The sequence below is a fragment of the Pelecanus crispus genome, chromosome 1 (genome assembly GCF_030463565.1).
Source record: "Pelecanus crispus isolate bPelCri1 chromosome 1, bPelCri1.pri, whole genome shotgun sequence".
In the NCBI taxonomy this organism is placed as follows: Eukaryota; Metazoa; Chordata; class Aves; order Pelecaniformes; family Pelecanidae; genus Pelecanus; species Pelecanus crispus.
The window spans coordinates 38,029,084-38,052,097 of record NC_134643.1 but is presented as its reverse complement, the minus strand read 5'-3'; the positions used below and the strand labels follow the sequence as shown (position 1 = coordinate 38,052,097).

At 36.2% G+C, this 23,014-nt stretch overlaps 1 protein-coding gene across 7 annotated transcripts in view; it reads right to left on the bottom strand.

Moving 5' to 3' along the window:
- The window catches only part of MON2 (MON2 regulator of endosome-to-Golgi trafficking), a 117,455-nt gene that overhangs the window by 60,772 nt on the left and 33,669 nt on the right, over positions 1 to 23,014 (bottom strand). For 6 of the 7 annotated variants that reach the window (XM_075704619.1, XM_075704629.1, XM_075704639.1 and 3 more), the window contains 15 exons: positions 21,786 to 22,018; positions 20,452 to 20,533; positions 19,559 to 19,740; positions 18,213 to 18,325; positions 17,507 to 17,611; positions 17,172 to 17,252; positions 17,019 to 17,092; positions 16,850 to 16,940; positions 15,430 to 15,531; positions 13,233 to 13,343; positions 12,254 to 12,429; positions 8,994 to 9,156; positions 8,181 to 8,474; positions 7,241 to 7,439; positions 4,732 to 5,360 (listed from right to left, as the gene is read on the bottom strand). In XM_075704619.1, coding sequence (XP_075560734.1) covers positions 4,732 to 5,360; positions 7,241 to 7,439; positions 8,181 to 8,474; positions 8,994 to 9,156; positions 12,254 to 12,429; positions 13,233 to 13,343; positions 15,430 to 15,531; positions 16,850 to 16,940; positions 17,019 to 17,092; positions 17,172 to 17,252; positions 17,507 to 17,611; positions 18,213 to 18,325; positions 19,559 to 19,740; positions 20,452 to 20,533; positions 21,786 to 22,018 — 2,635 coding nt within the window. Of the gene's footprint in view, positions 1 to 4,731; positions 5,361 to 7,240; positions 7,440 to 8,180; positions 8,475 to 8,993; positions 9,157 to 12,253; positions 12,430 to 13,232; positions 13,344 to 15,429; positions 15,532 to 16,849; positions 16,941 to 17,018; positions 17,093 to 17,171; positions 17,253 to 17,506; positions 17,612 to 18,212; positions 18,328 to 19,558; positions 19,741 to 20,451; positions 20,534 to 21,785; positions 22,019 to 23,014 lie in introns of all 7 variants that reach the window. The other variant, XM_075704655.1, reaches the window with a different exon arrangement.

Below are 23,014 nucleotides of genomic sequence, written 5' to 3'. Positions count from 1 at the left end.
ATAAAAGACAATGTATAGTTCTAACAGTTTAAGGAAAGTAAGTTTTGTTATTTTACTAAAGTAAATTAAGTGGCAAGATACCTGGGCATATATAGTTCAGTAAATACAGCTATCTCATTTTGTCCAATAAAAGATATCTTTTCTTTACAAACTCTGCTTTGACATGACAGCAAAATATAAGTCTTACATTAAGTCTTGTCTGTTGATCTCAGCTACATCTTCTTCAAGTTCTACTTCAAGGAACATTTAAATCTCAGAAGTAATTCATACAAGATTTTCATAAGTAGTTAAAATTGTGTCTTACAGAAAGAGACATAAATAAAATGAGAACGATATGATTTTGGTATAGCTGAAACTCATAATCTTGCTTTAAAATGGAAAACATTTCAGGAAGGGTGTACTTAGAATATGTCAATGAAATATCATGTTGTCATAGGCTAATGATTTTCTGTTGCAATATAAATCCCAAGGCAATCTTAGGGAATTTATTTTCAAAGCCAGATACAATGATTCTATGAAGTTACTCCAATTATTTTCTGTCATTTTAAATGTCTTGCTTTTCCTCCCAAAGTCTCTCCTCTCAAAGCTTCAAGAAACAGACTGTTTATTGCTTCACAAAAAGACCTTGTGCTTGCACTGTCATTTTTCTCTGGGGAGGAATCAAACCCCCTTTTCATTAACCACAGATCATCCATGACGAGTTGTGGCTGAACTCACTCAAGGTGCCAACAGCTCCGAAGATGTTTGAGTGCAGCCTCCATGCTGGGGCTGTGTCATGAGCTGTGGCAGTCGATGGGCTAGCAAATATCCTGAGTCCCCAGCCGTGAGAGGGAGCAAGCCAATGGGGGCTTACAGGCACTGTCATCACTACATCACCCTAAGACCTAGCTGCACCTTCGGGCAATCTACAACCTGCAGCAGAGCACTCCACGAATCATCAACGGCCTTTCCCTTTTCCTCAGCTTCCTGCAGTTCAAAATGCATGTCAAATGCTTGAAAAGCTTGATTGACATCATGAATGTAGTGAAGCACTCCTTCTAAAAAGCCATACTCGCTTTTCTGGTGCTCAAGTTCAAGACTGTACTGAACTCTGAAAAAGATGCTTTGATGCTAGATACCTGTGTGGCAGAAGACTAAAAGGTTAATTGCTGATCTAAAAGTATTGAACACCATGTAGAACAACTTCAGCTGATGTGCTGCTGCACTAAAGTCACTGCACTAAATTTTAACAGGTTAATGCAAGATTACATACCTATTAGAAAAGGTATAAAAAATTACTTTATGTACCAACACATAGGTTAGAAAGGGAAAGAGAGCATCCACAAACCCTGGGTAACTTTTGTATAGATGCAACTTACTTGCACAGATGCAACCTGTATTACCAACCGAAGACTATCTTAACATCTGTAATGGCAAAACTTCAAAATATGTTTGCCATTCACTCCACATTGTTAGATTTTTATTGTTATTATTATTCATTTCAGGATCAGTGGAAAATAATTTCAGACTCTACTTTTTCTGTGCTGGTGAACAAAAGCAATAATGACTTCCTATTTGAAGTTTGTGCATGAGTAGCTGCTTATTCTTCAGATTTTATAAAACTCTTGTAAAATTTTTATTTTACATATAGAAGCATTTTCTATCCAGTCTACAGGGGTATTTTCAACCCTAAAAATTATCCATGTAGTATTAAAAAAAAGGAGGATCAGGTCACTTAGTTTTGAAAATTCATCTAACTAGAACTGCTTTTCAAAGAGGTTTATGCTTCTGACTGACAGCAGGTAACTTTTATCTAAGTGTATGAAGAACTGAAAAACAGCCTAGCAAAGTGTTTGATGAAGGATGTTGAAAGTATCTTTTAAGAGCTGCTTATAAAACAGAGTAGTACTTACTTCATTAAGTGCACTTATTTACATACTTAAGTAAAGACACATGTATAAATCAAAAAGTAATGGTCAGGCAACCACAAAACACAAACAAGCCCTAAAATAAAATACTCTGCCAATCGTTGTTGTAAAAATTGACACAGTACTTTAGTTTCAGAAGTTTATGCTTTAAAGCATTCTGGTACTAACCTTCACATTTTTTAATAATTCAGATTTATCTAACAACTCCCAGTGCAACTATTGTCATGGACTGCTGTTTTCTTTACAGCTCTCCGTAGCTAATTCTCTACCATCTCCACCAGTGTATGTAGATATAGCCATCAGTATACCATACTCATAGCTCAAGAGGTTTGCATCCATACCGCCTGCAGAGGCAGAATTCAAATGTATCTGATCCCCAAGTATGTATCTGTGTTCCTCTGTCTGATGAGCCAACTGGCTCACTGTAGAGTTGACCCAGAGTCCAACGTAGGGAGGCGGTGAAAACAAAGAATTTGGGCTTGAGTACAGACTTTAGCTGAGCTACAGTGATGAAGCAGGCACTTACACTACAGCAGTGAAAGACTAGCAAACAAGTTCTAATGAGGAATAAGAAAAAAACCTAAACCTAAGAACAAAACAAAGGGTGTAAAATGGGCTCAACACACGGAAGTCTGAAAGGAGAACCAAGGTTCCCTTCCAGTCCTATGTTCTTGAGCTGCAATGGCCTTTGCTAGTGCAATCACATAAAATCTCTTTATTAAACTAGAGGCTCAGTCTTAAAGATGTCAGGGTTTTTTCATGCTATTCCAATTACAAGGTTGTTCCAGAACTACTTAGAAAATCAGAACTGACCCAAATCTTCCTGTATCAGCAAAGAACAAGACTTCATCTGATCCCCCAATGCAAACATATAAGAAACATTCTGTTTAAAAAAAGGTGGCGAGTATTTACATACTCTTCTTTAACTGTTCCACTAGCTTCTGTGTGTGCTCCTGAGAGTATTAATTCATTTCAACAGAGGAAGAAGATACTGTGGCCTCCACTGAAACCATCTGACAGATGGCCTTTGCTCCACATCAGCACTGGCTGGCTGCCTTATCATGTGAATTGCACTGTGCTATATAGCCAAGAGGAGCAATCATGTGACTTCACAGAACTTACTATGTCCAAATATACTTTAACTTATTTTTTTAGTGATTTTAGTGCTGTTCTGTTAGTAATATAACTATAGATGGCGTGGGAGGTACTGTATAAATTGAGGTACCTAAGACTTCCTATGTAAGTCTGTATTTGCAAAGGCTGGTAACTGCCACACTAACCATTTCGACCAGGAGAGGGGAAGGGGTGATGTCTCTGTTTCTCATAGGGAGTTATTGCTTTTGTTATTGTTTAAGAAAAATTCAACTAAATCAGTTTAAAATCTTGACAAGAACAAGCGTATAAAAAAATGTGCAGTTTTTCCTTACATTAAAAACTCTGGTAACTCCTTCTTTAAAAAGTGCTGATGCCTGCAGACTTTGGGAGCTAAGAACATCTGGATAAGGAGACAGGCAAAGAAACAGAAAAATCTGAGATGAATAGATGGAGTGATTAGTGGGGAAAACAGGACTTGGGCAGGGCTGAGCTGCTGGCAAGGGAAGGCTACAAAAGGGCCAAGCCTGACTGGAAAAGGATGAAAATTTAGTGGATATGATTGGTGTTAAAACTTCATGTTATTTATATCCCCACATACAAAACTGAGATTTAATACCAGCTTCTAATCTTATACCTCTGTTCTCAAAATACATTAATGAATATCTACTAAGCTCATACACTAAAAGAATGACTGCAAGATAACGATTCTGCCTTGCTTGTGGGGTTTATGTATGAGGTAAGTTAACCCACACTAAGCAAAAAGAAACCAAGACAAGATGCTGAACTGCTGATCATTCAGTAGGCACCATGTGTTCTGTCACCTAAATGAGGCCGGATCCTGCCTGGCGGGGGGAAGATATGACCACATAGTTAAGCAAAGCAGTTGTAACATGAAAGCCCAAAGGGAATGAAGTCAGGTCACATGGGTAGTTTTACTTCTGGCATTTCCCAAGTAGGTTTTTTGGGAGGTTTGGGGTTTTGGTTTTTTTCTAAAGCAGTGCTTAATATAAATGCATGATCTCATTCATTATCAACTTTGCTTCTTTTGAATAAATAAGTTTTCTGAATGAACAGTGTATTTTGCAAGATGATGTTTCACAACTCCAGAAAGAAGCAATACCTCTTTTCTTAACTATCCAGAAAAAGCGCACCCTAATTTGTTGTTTACAGATTCACTTGCATGAAACGTGCACTTTGAGGATGAGTTCTATAGTAAGAATTTCTTCAGCAGAGATGCGGCATTTTCCTTAAACAACTGATTAACAAGAGGCAAGAAGGTAGGTGCTCTGTCACATACCTTTTTATATTTTGTTTTGCATGAACTCAAAGTTCTCACGATCACTATTCTAGACGTTGTTTATGGCAGCACCTGGGCAACATAAGGAATACTGTTTGGGGAACTATTCCCCCAGTTCTGTGTACAGAGCCTCATAACAGTACAATACTGTACTATTAGATAGACAAGTAAATGGCTGCAAACACAGCATCACACTTAAGGTATTTCTACAATCACGCAAAAGTGCATTTCATAAAGATTACACCATTCCTTTCAATGCAGAGCACCTGGGTTGCACCAGGAATGGAGATCTGATTGTTCTAATACAGTACACTGTGCAATTACAAATAATTTAAAAATTCATGTTTAAGTCACCATGCTATAGTTTTGAGAAGAAGAATTGAGACACTGTGTAGTTTACCTTTCACCACGCATTTGAAGTCACATTATTACCTTTTGCAAAACATCTAAAGCTGTAAGCACTGCTTCCTGTAAACTTGTCAAAACTGCTTCAGTGTAAGATGGAAGGATGAAAGGGGAAGCATCAGAACTGATTGGAACTGAAACAGCACCGTGCAAAATGACACCCAGCTTTTGGAGATCATCCATGCTGAAACCAGTTTTGATGTGTTGGTAAAGAGCTGGGAATATTTGAATTAAAGCTGTAAGAAAAGGCTGGCTGGGAATGAAAGTCAATTTATCACAAGTAATTGGAGGCCTTGTACTTTCTGAACCAATCCTATACCAGCTGTTCCAGGCTGCCCACCAAAGATTCAAATCTTCAATCTCATCTGTTATTACAGGTGGTTCAGATCCATTGTATCTTCCTATTCTTTCTCCTATGGAGTCAGTTCTCATGAATGATCTGCCAAGACTAGTGGCAGTTGTTGTCCCTACCACCACAGGTACAGAAACATTGATAGCAGGTGGTGTGTCAGGCTTCTCTGAGTCTCGGACAGGAGAAACAATTTGTAAGATCTCCTGGAAGCTTTTCAGAGCAGCCAAGGAAACTTCATTATTTTTGCTGAGTGCTGCTGATTGGATGTGATCAAGAAGAACATCCCAGGCTTGGGAAAAGTCTCCTATTTAAAAAAAAAAAAAAAAGAGAGAGAAAAAAATCAACTCGGAACTGGCTTCCTATTCCCCTTCCCACCCACCCTGTCTCTAAAGGGCAGTTCATGTACTTGTTACTCTAATACAGAGAAATTTCATGAGGTTAGGCGATGGCTTGAATGACTTTCAGAATATATCAGTTCAGATAGTAACCAGAAGGAATGAATGTGACAGAGAAACACACAAATATGAAGAATGAAACAATCTATCAATGTTTATGTGGAATTTGCTAGCGAAAAAAATCACACACCACATCCCATACCAGAAAAATAAGTTTCTTTATTCAGGATAGTGAAACAGATTGTTCTTAAACATACCAGATGCCTGTTGATTTCAAAATGTGTTAAGCACACACCGGGAATTAAGGGTCAAATCTATAGTCTAAAGGTCAAATCTGTATATATAATCTATACATGCATGTATAAAGAATTGATTTTAAAATGCTCTGATAATTGTACTGTGGAGAAAGATTTCATTTTAGGAGTTTGAGTTTTTCATTAAATTTAGCATTAACCTTCAATTTTCTATGTTACTAATTACTGGGCTTGAATAATTAAAATAGCCCTGTAATGTTTTAATTTTTTATTCAGTTTTAATTCAAGTTTAGTATAGTTTAAAATCTACTACGTTTCTGCAAACAACCAATACTCTTGATAGCTATTAATATGTTGATATCTGTACCACAAATAACCAAAATGAAATAAAACACAACTTATTTCTAGTTTTATATATTAATTGCATACTATTGGACAGTGACAGTATATTAATGTAATGGGGAATTTTCTTTGCAAACTATACATTCTTTATATCACATTTTTATTTTGGAAGTAGCGTATTTAAGTAATTCTAGTTAACCAAACTAGAAAAGAAAGCTGTTTTGAAATTGTATCAGAATATATCTGTTTAGAAGCCTAAACTGAAACAAAACAATTTTTTCCTGTACAAAACAGGCATGAATGCTGAATTACATTATCTAGTTCAATATATTTACATTGTTCAATTGTGTGTAGTCATATTTTGTATTTTACAACAGCTTGGTAAATGACCTAATGTTTAATTTCTATAAGGAGAAAGCAAAAAAGAAATAAGGAAAAATCAGAGCCTGAGAAAAAGGAAGAGAAAGAAAGAAAGATACCAAGGAGTTATAGAGGAAAAATAAAAAACTTCAAAATGGGAAAAGTAAGATCTTAAGGAGATGAAAAGGGGAATTCACTTCAGTTAGCTGCATTAGGGACAACAGTAAAGCAACTCAAACTGACATCTCTGTACAAGACAAACAGTGGAGGAGTATCATCAGGGGAGAAAAAAGAATCACTTGAAACGGTGGGTAATCTCAACATCTTTCACGTCATACTAAGTCCAATCTTTCCATTAAAAAAAATCCCTTTCTTCTTTTCTAAGCTATATACTTCACTGACTTTACAACTGAGTTCTCTTTACATTGTAAGAGCACTGTTAAACTTGACACACTGATGCCACAGAAGAGTTCTAGGCAAGAGTTGCATAACCTTAGAAAAGCAAGAGGAAAAATATGTTCTGACAACCAAAAGAACAGAAAAAGTATTATTGTTATCAGGCTACTATAAATTAAAGCTATTTGGCACCCAGAATTGTGACTAGTGAGATTTAATCTCAAGGACTGTGATACGGAAGATGAAAATGATACTTAGAATTTTTGGCTCTAAGGAGCATGAATTAAAAACTCCATAATTTTCATCACATTTGAGGTAAGAGACAACAGAACACACTTTTAAGCTAAGATTCTTGCCCAATACTTTAACTGAAAAAATATAGAAAAGCAGAAAGTTTATTACTGTATCTTTCAATAACTTTAAACTATAAATTTTACCTAAAGGCTGCAGTAAGTATCTCCTGGTGTTAAATATTCTTGCAACTCCAGCCAGTGTTAATACCCATGTCTCAGCCCACTGTTTCTCAGCTGTATCCCTTGAATGATGGATGAGAATGTTGCCTCCTCCTGATTCAATCTTCTCTTTGTCAGCTGTGGTAGAAGATTCTCGAACTCTATCCAACAGGTGAAATAAAACCTGTAACAGTCAGAAGAAGAGGAAAAAAGCAACTTTTCAAATAACATAGTTGTATTCATGGTAAAACAACAAAAAAAAATATTTTTTCCTTTCTGTCACTCTGTCACCTTGAGAATTCCTTTATTCTCTGCAGTCTCTGCAACAGCTAAGAGTAAGAATTAGCCAACTGATGTTCACCTGAGAAGGGATCAAAAACACTGAGAACAGTGTTAACACAAACAGAAGGCTAAAACCAATGGATCTCAGATGTCTCACACATACAACAGGCAACACTCAACTACAGCCTAACTTTTTCCATAAGGCACAACCAACATGACTGTGATCTAGAACAGGGCATTTGACAGATCATCTCAAATAACAGCACCAAAACAGAGTGCAAAGTAAAGCTCGATCTAATATCAGATCAATCCAATTGCATGACCCTCAAACATCACCGTATTTTTGCACAAAGGAGTCATTCATCTTCGTAGGAAGGGAGCAGCCTTTTTATACAACTCCTGAGTAAGAAAGAAATGGTCAAGATATAAAAACTACATTTCATAAGAATCTTTAAGGGCCAGAGAAAAGAAAGCATGAAAAAAACCCAAAACCCAAAAGACAATATCAAACTTCTGATACCGTATCTTATCTTTAAAAAGTCTTAATAGGCTATTTAACTGATATTAAAATAGCATGTCAATGGTTACCAAAACATGAATGCAATTTTTAAAAAAACCTTCAGTGGAAGCTTACACATCATACCTTCCATATTACTGTGTGCCACGTTGAATGTTGCAATAAAGTTCCATGAGCACCAATAGTAGAAAACAATGTCTGCCCAGCACTCTTTCTAACTGCAGGTCGGGGATCCACACACAGTTCTCCAAGTTTGGCATATAGGCATAACCAAAGACAGTCAAATGGTGGTGCAGGATGAAAAGGTCTATTCAGCATCACCCCTTTTTCTTCTGCTTGTTTCTGCAACACTGCTTCTTCTTTGTTTAGCTCCTTTTCAATTATTTCACCTCTTTGGAAAAAATAATCCGAAATATTCCACTACAAAATAAATAAGACATATGCTATTGTACAATAAAAATATTGTGATGCTCTTAATGATCATTAAAAAAATTATTTCTCATTTTCAACATTTAAAAGTATTTTGCAAAGTACATCAAGATATTAACTTCCCTACACTGATGGAAGAAGACCAGCACATAAATACTGCAAGGCGCAGAAAGTATTTTTCTTAGCCTCAGCTTTTAGGCTCCAGTTATACATGCAGTACTAGAAAGGGAAATAACGTATTAAAAATAAGATGCTGATGAACATGGTTACAACACAATACTATTTCTTTACCTAACCCTGGAGTCATGCAGATTAAAGATAAATTGTGCTCACTCAATTTACATATGATTCCAAATGACAGCATAGGAGTTCAGTAAGAACTCAAAAAAATAGGTTTTGGCTTTCATTTGCAGAATTGACTACAGACTAATTTTCATTAAAAAAAAAAAAGAAAAAAAAAATAAAGTGAAAGGCAGAAGCAGCATCACTGTAGGTTAATATAAAACTCACCAACAAACCAATTGAAGTTAAGCTAATATTTAGCTCTTGATTGTGAAGTCCAAAGCTTCCTGCAACTTCAACAACTATCTGTAGACAAGTACATGGCATTGTTGGAAGAAAGTCTGTCACAACCAACTGAAGACACTGGAATGCAGTCCGTATTAAGGACTCTCTTAAAAAAAACAAGACAAAAACAAAACACACACACACACACTCATTTCAAATTTCTTCAAGAGCACAGGAATGTTTTGAATTCAATACCTCAGGAGATAGCATTATTAAAAAAAAAGAAAAAAAAATCTAATGTTTTTGAGATGAATTTGCAACATTTTAAATGTTTCAACTAGAAGGTTCTTTTCAAATGTGTCAGCTAAAACATTCTAAAAAAGCCACAACGGACAAAACAAAGCTTAAGTTTGAGCATGATAATCTTCCAGTGTAAGCTGTTCTGAACAATTTCTTGTATCAGCAGTTATAAATTACTTAAAGTATGCCAAACAGGTGGGCAAACTGTATTTTTATTTATTAGGCAACATGCATGCTAACATAATGGCAGTCTTACTTTGCTTCAGTACTATATTATGTTAGACAAAATCTTTTCAAAATATCTGCCATTAAATAGATCTCTAATAAATACTTTGCCATCAGAATTAAATTCTGAATACAAACATAAAATAAAAATGTAGTATGGAAAAGGCTTGTGAGAAGGAGCTCTCAGAAGCAGCAAGGTCATCTATAACTAAAACCTTGTTCAGTGAGAAACAAAATGAAGGAATCAAAAGGAGTGGTGGAGTGTAGATAATACAAAATAGGGAAGCTGCATTTAAATTTCACTATAGGGTTTTTTTTTTTTAATGCTTAATATTTAATGTACAAAAGAAAAAATTCCAAAGGTTTGTAATGCAGAAACTTAGTGTCCTTCAGAATATATATCCCAGGAAAAAATTCAGAATAAAGATATGTCAGTTACATATTTCAGAATCCTAAATAAAATAATTTTTTTTCAATTAATTCAGAATTAAAATTATAGGTGGGCCATTTCTACAGTATCTTAACAGCCAACATGATATGGAAGCCAGAGGAACGTACAAGAAACTTCACATGGCCAACAGCGGTATAACCAATATTTCTCTAATATGGTGCATACCGCAGAGAGACATTCATCCTACCACTAAGAGCAAAGGATTTACCATTGCTATACTCATGGAGGAAATGCTCACACACTACTTTCCCCCATATTCATTACAGGAGTCCATAAAGTGAAACACACACAAAACTGCTGCAGTTCCCTCTCCACTACAAAGTTCCAGAGGTACGTGACCTTCAAGGACTCTAAGAGAGAAGGGAAGGAGGCAGGAAATTAAAGTAGAGTTACACTACTCATTTTGAAGAGCTGAGTTAATGGGAAAGTAACCTCTCTTTCTAATCTTCAAATGCAAGGCTGCTAGAACAAATTCAAAACAGTTCATTTCCCAGTTAATGTCCCACACTACTATGTGTTTGGAGAAAGGTTCCAAAGTCCTTCATGCAAGTGGCAACAGCAATATGGCTCTTAAAAATGTGAAATTGTCCTTAATGTTATAGGTGGTCACCAAAAAGGTAAATATAAACACAAGAAACTTAAGCTTAGCTCGAAAACTTAAGATCATATAGGACTTTGCCTATCCTTAAAATAAACAGGGGCATCCCATTGAAAAATTCTTCAAAGACAGACTTCCTTTTGTTTGGCAGGCTAGTACCGGACAATCAAGAAGTGACCAAAGTATCACTGGCTCTCAAAATAGCATCTTCTGTATTTATAGCAGCCTGGCAAGAAGTTCTGCTGGAAGGTAAATGGATTTCTGTCCTGGAATCCAAGATAGTCACTGACCAGAGGGAAGACACTTGTGAAGAAGGTCTCATGGTCAATAAGTTTATATTTAAAGTATGAGAACAGTGCCTGCATCTGGTGCTCTCAGCTACAAGTGAGGCAAGAAATTCAGTTGTTTCCCAAGAAAAAGGAGGCTTGCTTCATTTTTTTTTTTCCTACTGTAGTTGACATGATGTGGGCAAACAGTGCTATGTAGTTGAAGTAGATTATTCTATAAGCTTTGTAGGAGGAGGCTAAGATATAACACAAGATCTTAGTAACATCTTGAGATATCTGCCAGTGAGGTATGGGTTTGAGATGTAAAAGGATCTGTAGACTGCCTTGAGAAGGAATCTGTGTTGGTTCTCATCCATCAACACCTACAGTGAAAAATCAAAAGGCATGTAGGAACCACAGAACACACTGCACCAAGCATGGAAACAGCAGGTATCAAAGGAAGCATTGTTACCAAAAAGAGGATGCTCACAACCAAGAATGCCAACATCCTTGGGGATTTTGGTGAGTACTACCAGAGCAAGCAATACTGGTACAAGAGCAAAATCCTTCAAGCATTTGAAGGGGCTTTAGGAGTTCTTCATATGGCGAGAAGATAGAAGCTTAGGTGGGGTGAAAGGAGAGATACGCCAAGGTGAATTCTTCTGATACCACAGTTATTTGCTGACCTATCCTGGTGCTAGTCTTGACTAGCACCAAAGAAGGAATAATATGGTCTAAGTGTGTGGGTATAGTTCTTGGTGCTTACAGTTCCATGGCCAGATGTTCATTTCACTGCTCATTTAAAAAAAACTTGCAACTTCACCTCTCACTTTCCCTTGTGGGCAAGATGACCAGTCCAGTAACATTCCCCCTCTGTTGGCAACAGTGCCAGTTGCATTAGTCAGTCAAAGGATTCACCCACAGCAAGTAAATAATCTTCCATCCTTGTGCTACCAGCAGCCATTTAGGGAGGAAGGTTTCAACAAAAAGAGAGTGCATTCAGATGACGACACACACTAGAGACTACCCAAAGATTTAAAAAGAAAAAGAAACAACAGAGGAACTGTGAGCAACAGCTAAATCATACAGAATTATCTGCAAACACTAGAGATGCGTCCAGCAAATGGTTAAGATCACATGAATTGGCACAAGGAGTACTCCTCAGTGTATACTGCATGCTGAACACAGGAGAGGGTAGAGTGGAACAATACTCTGGTCTTCTGAAAGATTAATTCAGTAAAATAAGAGTGTGCTACAGGAAAAATTAAAAACTGTATTTTTCTTGAGTAAAATCGTTCATAAGCTAAACCTGACAATGAAAATTATGGCTATTATCAAAGAGGTTATTAAAGTAAGAAAATAAAAGCAGAATTCTTTCTACTGTTCTTGTACATGATTTTAAAGTTTTATTTCCATCACTTACCCCTGGTCACTTCGGATTGCCCCCATGACTCCAAGCACCAATGGCCAACCAGGTCCTAAGCTGTCACCCTGACTTTGCAAAATCTGTAGCACACACTCCAACTGCTTGATCCTGATATCAGGATGACTAATGTTTGACAGTTCCTTTAGTGGATTCAATAAAAGCAACTGCAGTCTCTAGAATTAAACAATAAAGCATATTAAGGATGCTAAAATTTAACTGATCCTTAATTATTTTTATCTATAATAAGTGAAAACATACAGTACCAACTGAAGATTCATTAAATAAATTCAGTAACTCATTCGTTAAATGCTCAAATTCAGAGTCAGATTGGCCTTTCTAAAAAACTGTTTATGAAGAATCTCAGCAGGAAATCTACATTCTTTGTTTTTCTTCCCCCCGCCCCCCCAACCTGTTCTCCAGGTCCCTGAGGAAGCAGCTACAGCATGCTGTCACAGTTGCATAAAAACCATCATGCAACTTTACACTCACCCAGCAGGGCTAGACTCAGCTTCCTACTAAAGAGACCTTGAAAAAACTATCCACTGAACTGCAGTAAAAATATTAGTATGTTATATTAATAACAGATTGAATAGCTGTGATTTAGAAGGTTAGGCAATATATTTTTTACCTGCCACCACATCACATACATATTTCTAAACATTCTGGAATTGTTTTGCACTCATGAGGGTGATCCATAATTTGTTCTAACAAATGGACGTAATATGCAAGCATCACCACCCTTTGTTATGCATTTGAAAAAGGAATGAGTGTAGTTCATTAGAATGCATGAGGTGATTTTCAATAGTTACATCTGAATGTTACAGCTGTAGGCTTTATAAACTCAATAGTAAAGTTGCTTTATGAATACCTCCTGTTCATTGAACTGTAGAAAGCTTCCTCTAGGGAAGATTTTGATTTCATGTTCATTTCAAGTTCCAGAAAAGGAGGAAAGCAGCTGCTCTTAAGCTTACTTTACCTGATTTTGAGATAATGGAGGATCATGGCTGAATGTCAGTCCTGCTTTAATGAGAGAAGTTAGAGCTTCTGCTCCCCATTCTCTCATTCTGGAGTTTGGATGCTGACAGACCTGAAAACACAGCAATGTTTTGTTTAAAGTCACTTTTATTTAACCAAGATTTGAATATATGTAATATATAAAAAAAAATTGGTATTTTAATTATATTAGAATTTACATACAATATTACAATTTTTTTTTACAACAACACAATAAATGTCTAGATAATAAAATTAGGTTTAATAGTAAAAATTTTTTGTCTTTTGGACAGACATACCTTCTGAATAGGGAAGCAACAGGAAGCAGTGAAAGACATAGAAGGAAACATAATGAAAACCACAGCCGTTCAAGCCAATACACTTTCCAAAATGAATATACTAACTGTTACTTCAGATAATGATTGATTAAAAAGCACCAAACAACTGTTCAATGAATGCCTGAAACTCTCAGGTTTAACTTAGCCTTAAGCTACTATAAAACTCAAAGTTTCACCTTTCACACACTGCTTAACATAATCAAGTGAGGAAGCATGACAGTAGCCAACACAGAAAGTGTGTGCGCTTCTGTATTCTCAAATACAAAAAGTAACTACACAGTGAATATAAAATAAGCCTTATACTCCATTATTTCAAAAACTTAACAAAACAACAGTGAACACTATTTCAAGCTTAAGTTTCAAATAAGTCTTCATTTCTTTGTCTCCTAATTATGTAAACCTGATAGTTTTGCTAATTGCCTTTTTTAGAACAGAAAAAAATAAAAACATTGTGCAAATCCATTGCATAGATACCTGGTATGAACTGTACTCCCATATCTGATACATTACCCTCAAAGAAAGAAGCTAAGTCTACAGTTTCATTGACCTCTACATAATTATCTCCATCCACCCTTCCAGCCCTAGCGCAGGATGGTGTGAGAATCCATAATCAAAGTCCAGGGCAGGATCATAAGGAAGGCTGATGGCTTTTGTCGGTGGACCATTCCCTTTTCAGCCACTAGCCAAACTGAAAAGGAGGACAACGCAGAAGAGCTAGCCTAATGTTAAAAAATGCAGACAAGAAATAGCTACTCTCCTGAATTACTTGTATTTTTGTTACCTTATATGAAAAAAGAGAGCATTTGAACTACTTTATGATGCTCTGAATCTGACCAGATAATCAGTTCCAGAGACAAGGAACAAATTCTTCCCTCGGGTTGTATTTAACTAAATTTGCAGCTGGTGTTTTCTCCTTCCTTACTGTACCTCGACGACTTAGGTTTAAAAGGAAATAAGAGTACTTTAAAAGAAATTGAGATAGACTGTGTGTTTCCTACAAAACAGCAGCAAATACCCACAATGGATAACAGACTGAAACAGACTGCTTACTAGATGAAAACACAGTCTCAAGATGTGGATGGTGAACCTTATTGTCTTGGAGGGGAAAAAAAAGACAAGAGAAAGAGATGCCTGTGCTTTAAGTCTTTCAAACCTTAAGTATCCAAATTTCTTCTCCTAGATAAAAGATTATGTGGAGATCATCTCCACAAATAAGGTTGTCACCTTTTTTAGTTTCAAATTAAAGTTGAAACTTTAAAGTTTTTTTTTCCTTGATGGAGCATATTTTTCATGTTGAAGTTAAAATACTTAAGAAATTGAAATAGGATTATGACACTTATTTTTATATTTGTACAGTATTCTCTTAAAGAGACTATTCAAAATGTTAGCTTAAACATTTTTAAAAGAAACAAACCCTTTGTTAGTAAATTTAATGGCTTCAATCTATCTGGTAAGGACACAAAAACATATCTTAAAAGCTTCCTAGATATTTGTACTACACGAATCCAAAGTGAAACCTGTTTGTGTTACCTTAATTATAACACACATATAAAGTATAATAAATTGATCATTTTAAACACTGCCATGTTTAAAATGTATAAAGACTGACAGCACCATAAAGACAAAGTCAAGCGATATTAAAATATTGGAATTTAAATATATAAATTCACTTTTAAATTCAAATTGTGATGCATGCAAGTTGCAAAAACAGTGCATAAACCAAAACATGTAAATACAATTTAGACTTTTTTTTAAAAAAATGACACTTTAAAAATACATTTCCACAAGATCTTTATTAATACAAACTAAGTTCTAGTACAATTGATAAAAGCAATTAGCTACCTCCAGAAGATGACCGGTCAGAGGTCTCCAAAGAATCTCAATCCTGTGCATGTTAACTAGTCCGGTTTCCAGTAATTTAGCAACAGCAAAAAGCGATGGTTCCTTAATAAAATGGAATTTAAACACATGACTTTGAGGTAACTCAGATAATGTCAGAGCCTTTTGCTACATTATAATTTATAAATTGAGGTGCAACTAATCTCATTGAAGTACTGTGTTTCATAGGCTGTGAATACGGTCACAACAGCTTAGGCAGCACGGATGGGAAGTTTCCACAGCATCTGCAGTATTTCATCAGAAGCCACAAGGGGGTAGCAACAGCATACCATGAAGAATTCTTTCATAATTTTTCTTACTGTTTTCTCCAAGTTTGACAACAAACAGAGCACTGATATTCCTTTCAAAACTCCAATTTTTACATAGTCCTCCCTCCAACCAGTTTTATAACATATTTTTATAGAAAAATAGCCTTTTTCCCATCACACCTTTTAAAGTTAAAATTATATATGAACAAACAATACAGAATATTTCATTTAAGAATCCCCTTATGCTTTATCTTCTATCAGTTTCATAAATGCCCTGCAGGAATACGATAAATTTCCCATTCATCAAATACATATGCAAATATTTGTGATAAACTTCTTTTAATTTTTTTTTTAATTAATATACAGTCAAAATGACTGTTGCGCTGGAATTATTCTCTGTTCCCATTTCCATTAATTTTTATTCTCATTTTCAACTGATTTTAAACACAAATCTTGATTATTTTAATTCATTCTCTGTTGCTGTAATTGTCAAATATTATAAAGCATATTTTCTGTTATCATCCTCTCTAGTGTAATAGATCAAGGAAAAACTTTCAGAAACTCTCCTCTTGGGATTAGATTATGACTAGGAGAATATATACTTAATCTTATTCAGTCACAGGGTCTTTAACATTTCTGGGCTAAAGGTTGTTTACTGAGGCTGGCAGGAATACTATCATTTTCCCAAGTAAATATGGATTATCAGGGTTTTTTTAACATCTAAATTGTCAGGCTTTTTCTAAAGTATATTATAAAAGAAAATGGAAATGAAAATGAGCACCTTGCAGAACATACTGTGCTATTCAGAATCCCTAATCTCTGAAATTACAAGGGCTTTTAAAGTTTTATCCACCCACAATCTGATTAATGGAAACACATAACATTCCTTAACAAAAAACATAACAGGAACAAAAGGGGAATGTTCAGAGAATTTAGTAACCGTATGAACCATTATAAACAACACATTCTCCGGTTCATAATTTATTTTTTACTCTAGAGTATCAAATGTATTACTATCTTAATATTAGAAATAGTTAGCTTAAAGGATAAATGTGCAAGTCTTCTGCCTGTTTCACAAAAACATCTAAAAAGAAAATAAAGAACTCATTTTATACCTTATTGTTTCCATAGGCCATATCCATGGCTTCCAGAGACAAGGAGCAAAGGGCATTTATTAAATGATGTAAAGACACATCATCAAGGTACCTGAAAAATAAAAGCTATCAAAACACTGCCAAGTTTGATATACACACAGTATTTTAATTATAAGATAAGGTTTCTTACTGTGAGCTTTCAAAAAGCCTTGAAAGTATGTTGGATATAACTGGCAGATCAGTCATAACTGCTGTAGTCAGAACCTTAAAGAGAGACAGAAATGTGTCTTAGAGATTGCAATAGAAAATACTGCATAATCATTAACTGCAAAATGATGCTTACTGTGCTGGGCCCTTCTACAGCTCTTCCAGGCTTTAATGCACCCCCAACACCAGGCTTCAGTCCCAGAATCCACACGAGATGCTGAAATACAAACCAATCATTTTCAGCAGAAAAGCCTTTTCAGGCAGAGGGGAAACTAACATTGTACTCGAGCTAGCCAGCAGCCCTCCAGCCAAAGAGAATTCAAGGGAAATGCTACAGTACTTACTCAAGGCAATTCAAAGTACACCATGAGTAGAATTAAAGCTTCTTCTATTGGTCACATAAAAACTTAAAACCAAGTTAGGGCAAAAAGGCAAGGCATAAAAGCAAGGCATAAATATTTCCTATTATACCTGAAGAGTAGCCAGGACAAGTTGCCACGATGTACCAAGAACGGCTCCGTGGCAGTGAGCTAAGTTGAGTAACGTCCTCATACACTGGATATTTTTTGAAGTCAGCTAAAAAAAACCAAAACAACCAACCACACAATTTTTATTATTCTACAATAATAGTGTTTCTAGGAAACTTGCAATTTTTTACTAAATAGCTTAAAGATTATATTTTGTTTGCACTGATGCAATGTATCTTTAGAGAAGTTCAGTGTCTCTCCTTCTCTCAGTCTTATCTTGCTGGGGTTGAATATGATTTCATCACTGCCCTCTCCCCTCCCAGTTTCACATTATTAACAAAGACACAAGTTCACGTACTCCAGCTTTAAATGTAGCTTCTCCACAAAATCAGTCTATCTTAAAAAAAAAAAAACCAACCACATAAGTGAACCTTCACACACAGGTACGGAACAGAGCTGAGACCTAGGGTTTTTCAAATGGAATGGATGGGAGCTGCTGAGCTAAGAGTCAGATAAAAAACAGGACTAAGTCTTCTTTACAGTTAGAGAACTTTGCTGTCCAGCGCTGTTCCGTATTAAAATCTTAGGATAATATTTCAGATAACCATTATTTGTAAGAATGCTGTTTATCTGTTGTCTATTTTTGAGACACATTGAGATGCAGAAAGGAGCAGTTAAGCAGGATGGGATCACTTACAAGTTGTACTTACCATTACTGTTCCCTGTGGCTGAAGGGCTAAGGGTTGCCCTACTGCTACAACTTGCTGATGAGACTCGCTTGAGGGACTGATCATTTGAACATTCTGTCCCTGAATGGAATATGCTAAAGGAAAAATGAAAAGAAAAAAAATCTAAATTTAAAATCCAGTACTTACTTGTAGTAACAACCACCTACCGGCAAACACACTCCAGAGAATTTTTTCACAGTACTAGCTTTAAGGTAGCTCACTTTGAGACCTTTAGTTATATTTAGATTATTATGTCATTGCCTAACAGGGTTAAAGGAACCAGTAATTACTCCCTCTCACTAACTATGAGATATTGCTTGCAATACATTAACACTTTTTATGTCGAGACCAAAATATCTGCGTTAAGATACGAGCATTAGACTATGTCTCAACTCAGTTATCTATGGTAATTGTGTGTAAATGGTATTACCATGTGCTACCATTGTGCTAGTACACTCAGAAAATGAAGGTGTCATAAATGCTATGTTGTGATGTTTTTCCAATACAGGTCTTCAGCACACCCATTTTATAACTCACCTGTAAAAAGAAGACTAACCTATATAAAGTAACTTACGTTCACTGCTTCATTTCATTGAGATAAGTGTAGCTCAGTCATGCATACTGCTTCACAGTCTTACAATCTAATAATACACTTAGCTTGTGAGCTGGAGTAAAGGTGCTGGTCCTTGTTCCCAGACTAAGGTATTTTTGTTTTATATTAAGAGCTCTCATATTAGATCCATCCGCATATTCTCCAGGTAGTTGCATTTCTCAGTACATAGTAATTCATTTAGGAACAGAGTACATCCTCAACTGGCATATCCCATGAATTAAAACATTCTCTCAGGATGTGGGAAGCATTAATTCAACTTCTTGTAAGCTGAACAGAGCCCAGAACTTAAGTTCTTCCACTGACGCAGTAAGTACTACCATCACTAGACAACTGTAGAAAAGACTGTAGTACCACAAATGTGGGATGTTCTAGACAACTCTTAAGTATCTGAGTTGCCCAGAGACCTTTTCAGTATTGGAATGCCTTAATTACATATCCTAACAGATCTTTAGTATGATAGACAGATCTCCTTAGAATATGAACTTCTGACATATGCTAAGCATTCAGAAGTTTTAGGTTGACTAGAATGATACCCAGGAGATGCTGCAAGACTAACTAGTTCTGGAGAGCAGGCGATCTAGATCCTGTCTGAGGATTCTAACATAATTTAGGATAGCCAAATACTACAGTACCGTATCTTTGCAATCACATCCTGAGAAAATTTGGGTTTATTGGACAATATGGAAACAAAATTAAGGAACACCTATATACTTACATTTGCTGGACAGAGCTGCAGTTGTGCTGTTTAATACAGTAAGGGCATAGTGAGGAGGCAGGGATCCTTTGCAAATGGCAGTGATAAAGGCATCTCTTGATGTTACAAGACCCAGTCTTCCACAAAGTGCAGCCATGGTCAATTCTGCTTTTAGAATATTTTCAGTGGCAGCTTCATCAGTGCTGAAAGAGTACACATTGTTTAGTAAGAAATAATCCACAGCACAGAAGCAGGCAGCTAACCAAAACCGAAAGCAATGAGAACGTATACATTAAACCTGTCAACACTAGAAATTCTGAAGAGCAAGCGTAACCAATCAGCAAAATTCTTCGGAAACATTTCCTATAAACTTGGTCTTTAGTTCTGAATGACTTGGCAAAGGAGACTCTGAGGAGATATTTCTAATTTCACAAAATGGTGTTTGATAACAGAAGACTCTTTCAAAGAGACAATTAAGTTACCAAAGTTATCACCTAGTAAACAGCTTTTTCACTTCAAAGACTGCATAGTACTAACAAGTACTGAGACATTATTTAGTCTCTTACCAACAGTAATCAGGACATGGGTAGAATCACTTCAATGTGTTGAAACATTCAAAGTAAAAAGGAATAAAAATAATTTAAATAGTTTAAACGCAAGCCTTTGAAAATGTAATTAATTGTTCTATATTAAAATACATTAAAGATTGACGCTAGACTTCTGGAGACTTTTGTGTTGTTTACTCTGAACAGATCCTCACTCAGTCTAGCCATCACTAACCCACAAACCTGTCTGCTCAGGTGCCATGAACAGTGCTCTCTCATACAACTGTCAACCTGATCAGTATCAAAAATCAGTTCAAAATACGGGAATGTCATCTTTGAAAAAATCAAGAGAAATGAAAGACCAAATACCTTGCATCAAGTAGGAGGGATAAAGCAGCCAGAAGACCACACCAACAAGCATTCACCATTTCTTCCCAGACAGCTCTGCTAACTTGAAAGAAATACATACACTTGTTTATAGCAGAAACACAGTATTTTACTTAATAACTTCCAGTTATGTCACAAACAAAATGCTTGCTGCCACATCTTTTGAAGTGTGTTTTTATACGTACGTTTACCCAGACACATATATGTGTATACAGAAACACACTCACACCAGTACCATTTAAACAGCAGCATTTAAAGTAACGTTGCTAAAGTAAAAAATGTCACCAAGGCAACACTTGTCCTAAATTACACACACACACACAAACCTTACAAAGGTATATATAACTATTTTTAATCTTTGTCTGTGAAAATAAGCATTCAGAAGTGCACACATGTGGGACAAGAAACTCACTGAAATTTTTCAGTGATGGAAAAATACTCTCCCCTGGTATTTATAATTCTCCATATTTTTTCCATTTCTTTAATTTAATAGGGGAAAAAATATAGGTCTAACGGACCTATCACCGGCCCACATGGTTTCCACACCTCCCTCCCTCCCCCTGCCATGCCATGACCCTGGGCTCAGGCACTGTTGCCTGCAGCACCATGGAGAGCTCTGCACTCCCGAGGCCAGGGGCAGTGTGCGGGACAAACCCCTTTGCCCTCCCTTCTGCAGCGTTGGTGCCCCACTACAAACTTCAGCACTGCAGCCTCAGCTTCCTGGTACGCAAGCCAAAATCACTCTTGAGAGCCAAGGCTTCCTGTATGTACATATACAGACTCCTCATATGTTGCACAAATACAAGCCTCAGTTCCTCTTACTTCTGCTTTTAAAGAAGTTCTTCCCTAACGACTTCCATCTTATTTAAAACCTCTACATTAAAACATAGTTTTGTCTTGTTACTAGAAATACAAGTTTCTTTTAATGTGGTTGTAACTGCCACATTTCTCTCGGTCAGGTTGTCTCTTGTGACCTTGGATCTCAGTATTAAGCAGAGTTAAGGACACAGGAAGGCAGAATAAGTAGTTCTGGAGAACAGAATGCCTGTTATCTCTCCCTCACATCCCACATACATACATGTAAAGCAGTATTAATACACCATAAGCAGTCTATGGCTAAGGTGATATAGGACAGAAGCAGCACATCAAGTATTTTCTTTAGAGACTACTGCTGTTCCGTTACAAAAAAACCAAACCAAAACCCAAACTCCACTTCATCAAGAGTTTTTATATACGATTTAGAAACAATAAATTTAAGCAACAAAGCATGAACTATTTCAATCCTGCTTTATGTTAAACCGCTGTATTTTATATACCTAGTTCCTTCTCTGATTGGTCAGATACAGACTGCAAGTCTTGCTGCTCTGGAGACTGTGCTGGTAATGAAGTTGTCTCTGTTGTGGTTTGACTGACTATTTCTGCCTCTCCCAGCTCTCCTTCAATCATGGTAGTGATACCACGGACAAGATCCAGTAAACAGTGAAATGCCACTGACATGGCATAGCCTTCAGGAATCATAGGTGGCTCTACTTTGTCCAGCATTTCCAAACTAAAAAAATCGAAAGGATGACAAGTAAGTGTGTAACAGTACCACTGTGATTAAAAACAATAATAAAAAACAAGGTTCCAAATGAATGTTAAGTACAAACAGGCCCCAAATGCCATCCTTGAAGATTCACAGCAACTCAAGAAAATAACCTTCTTGATTAACTAAGTCATTAAGTAAAAGACTAAATAAAATAGTAAATGAAAGGGTACAAACCCTGAGCACATTATTTATATCTGCAAATAAATATTGTAAAAAATGAACACATATATAAGCAAGCATCACCGAATGAATTATTCTGTTATTATTATTTTACTTAAAGCCACTGTAACAGAACCTATTCAGAAGAACACAAGTACATAGGAACAACAGAGGAAACAGGTCAGAAAGTCACAACAGTGTGAATATACTTATAACAAATCGATAACAAGTCAGATGTTCCACTATCTTTGAGTCCACATGACTGGAAAAGCCTGTCATAGCTAGATAATACATGACAAAATATTAATCACCTGCATGCATAGGTAAACAATGGAAGTTATCTGTGCAAAGAGGAAATGCCTACATGATTCACTGCTGAAAACCATGCAATTAAAACATCACTATGCTGGAATTGCAGCCTCATTGCCACTTTTCTTCATATTTTACCTAAAAGCACATAAAGAACTGCTGACTTACAAATCCAACAGGAAACAGATTGTAGCTGCCACAGCAGCAGTGTCTACACAAGGAGAGACAGTCTGTTACAAAAACTACCTGCTACCACAACCACCATTTCATCATTTGCTCTACAAACTACTCTTAAAAAGGCTAGGCATTCCAGCTACAATATACAAAAGACACTTTTCTACTGCAGTGTCACCACTCTTTTCAGCAGAAAGGATTTTCCTTCTCTCAAGTATGTAACACTTCGGTTATTACCTCTAATTTCCTGAAGATGGCTGCCTTAAATACCTGGGGGCATAGGCAGTACAGGTAAATCAAATGGTCAACATTTCA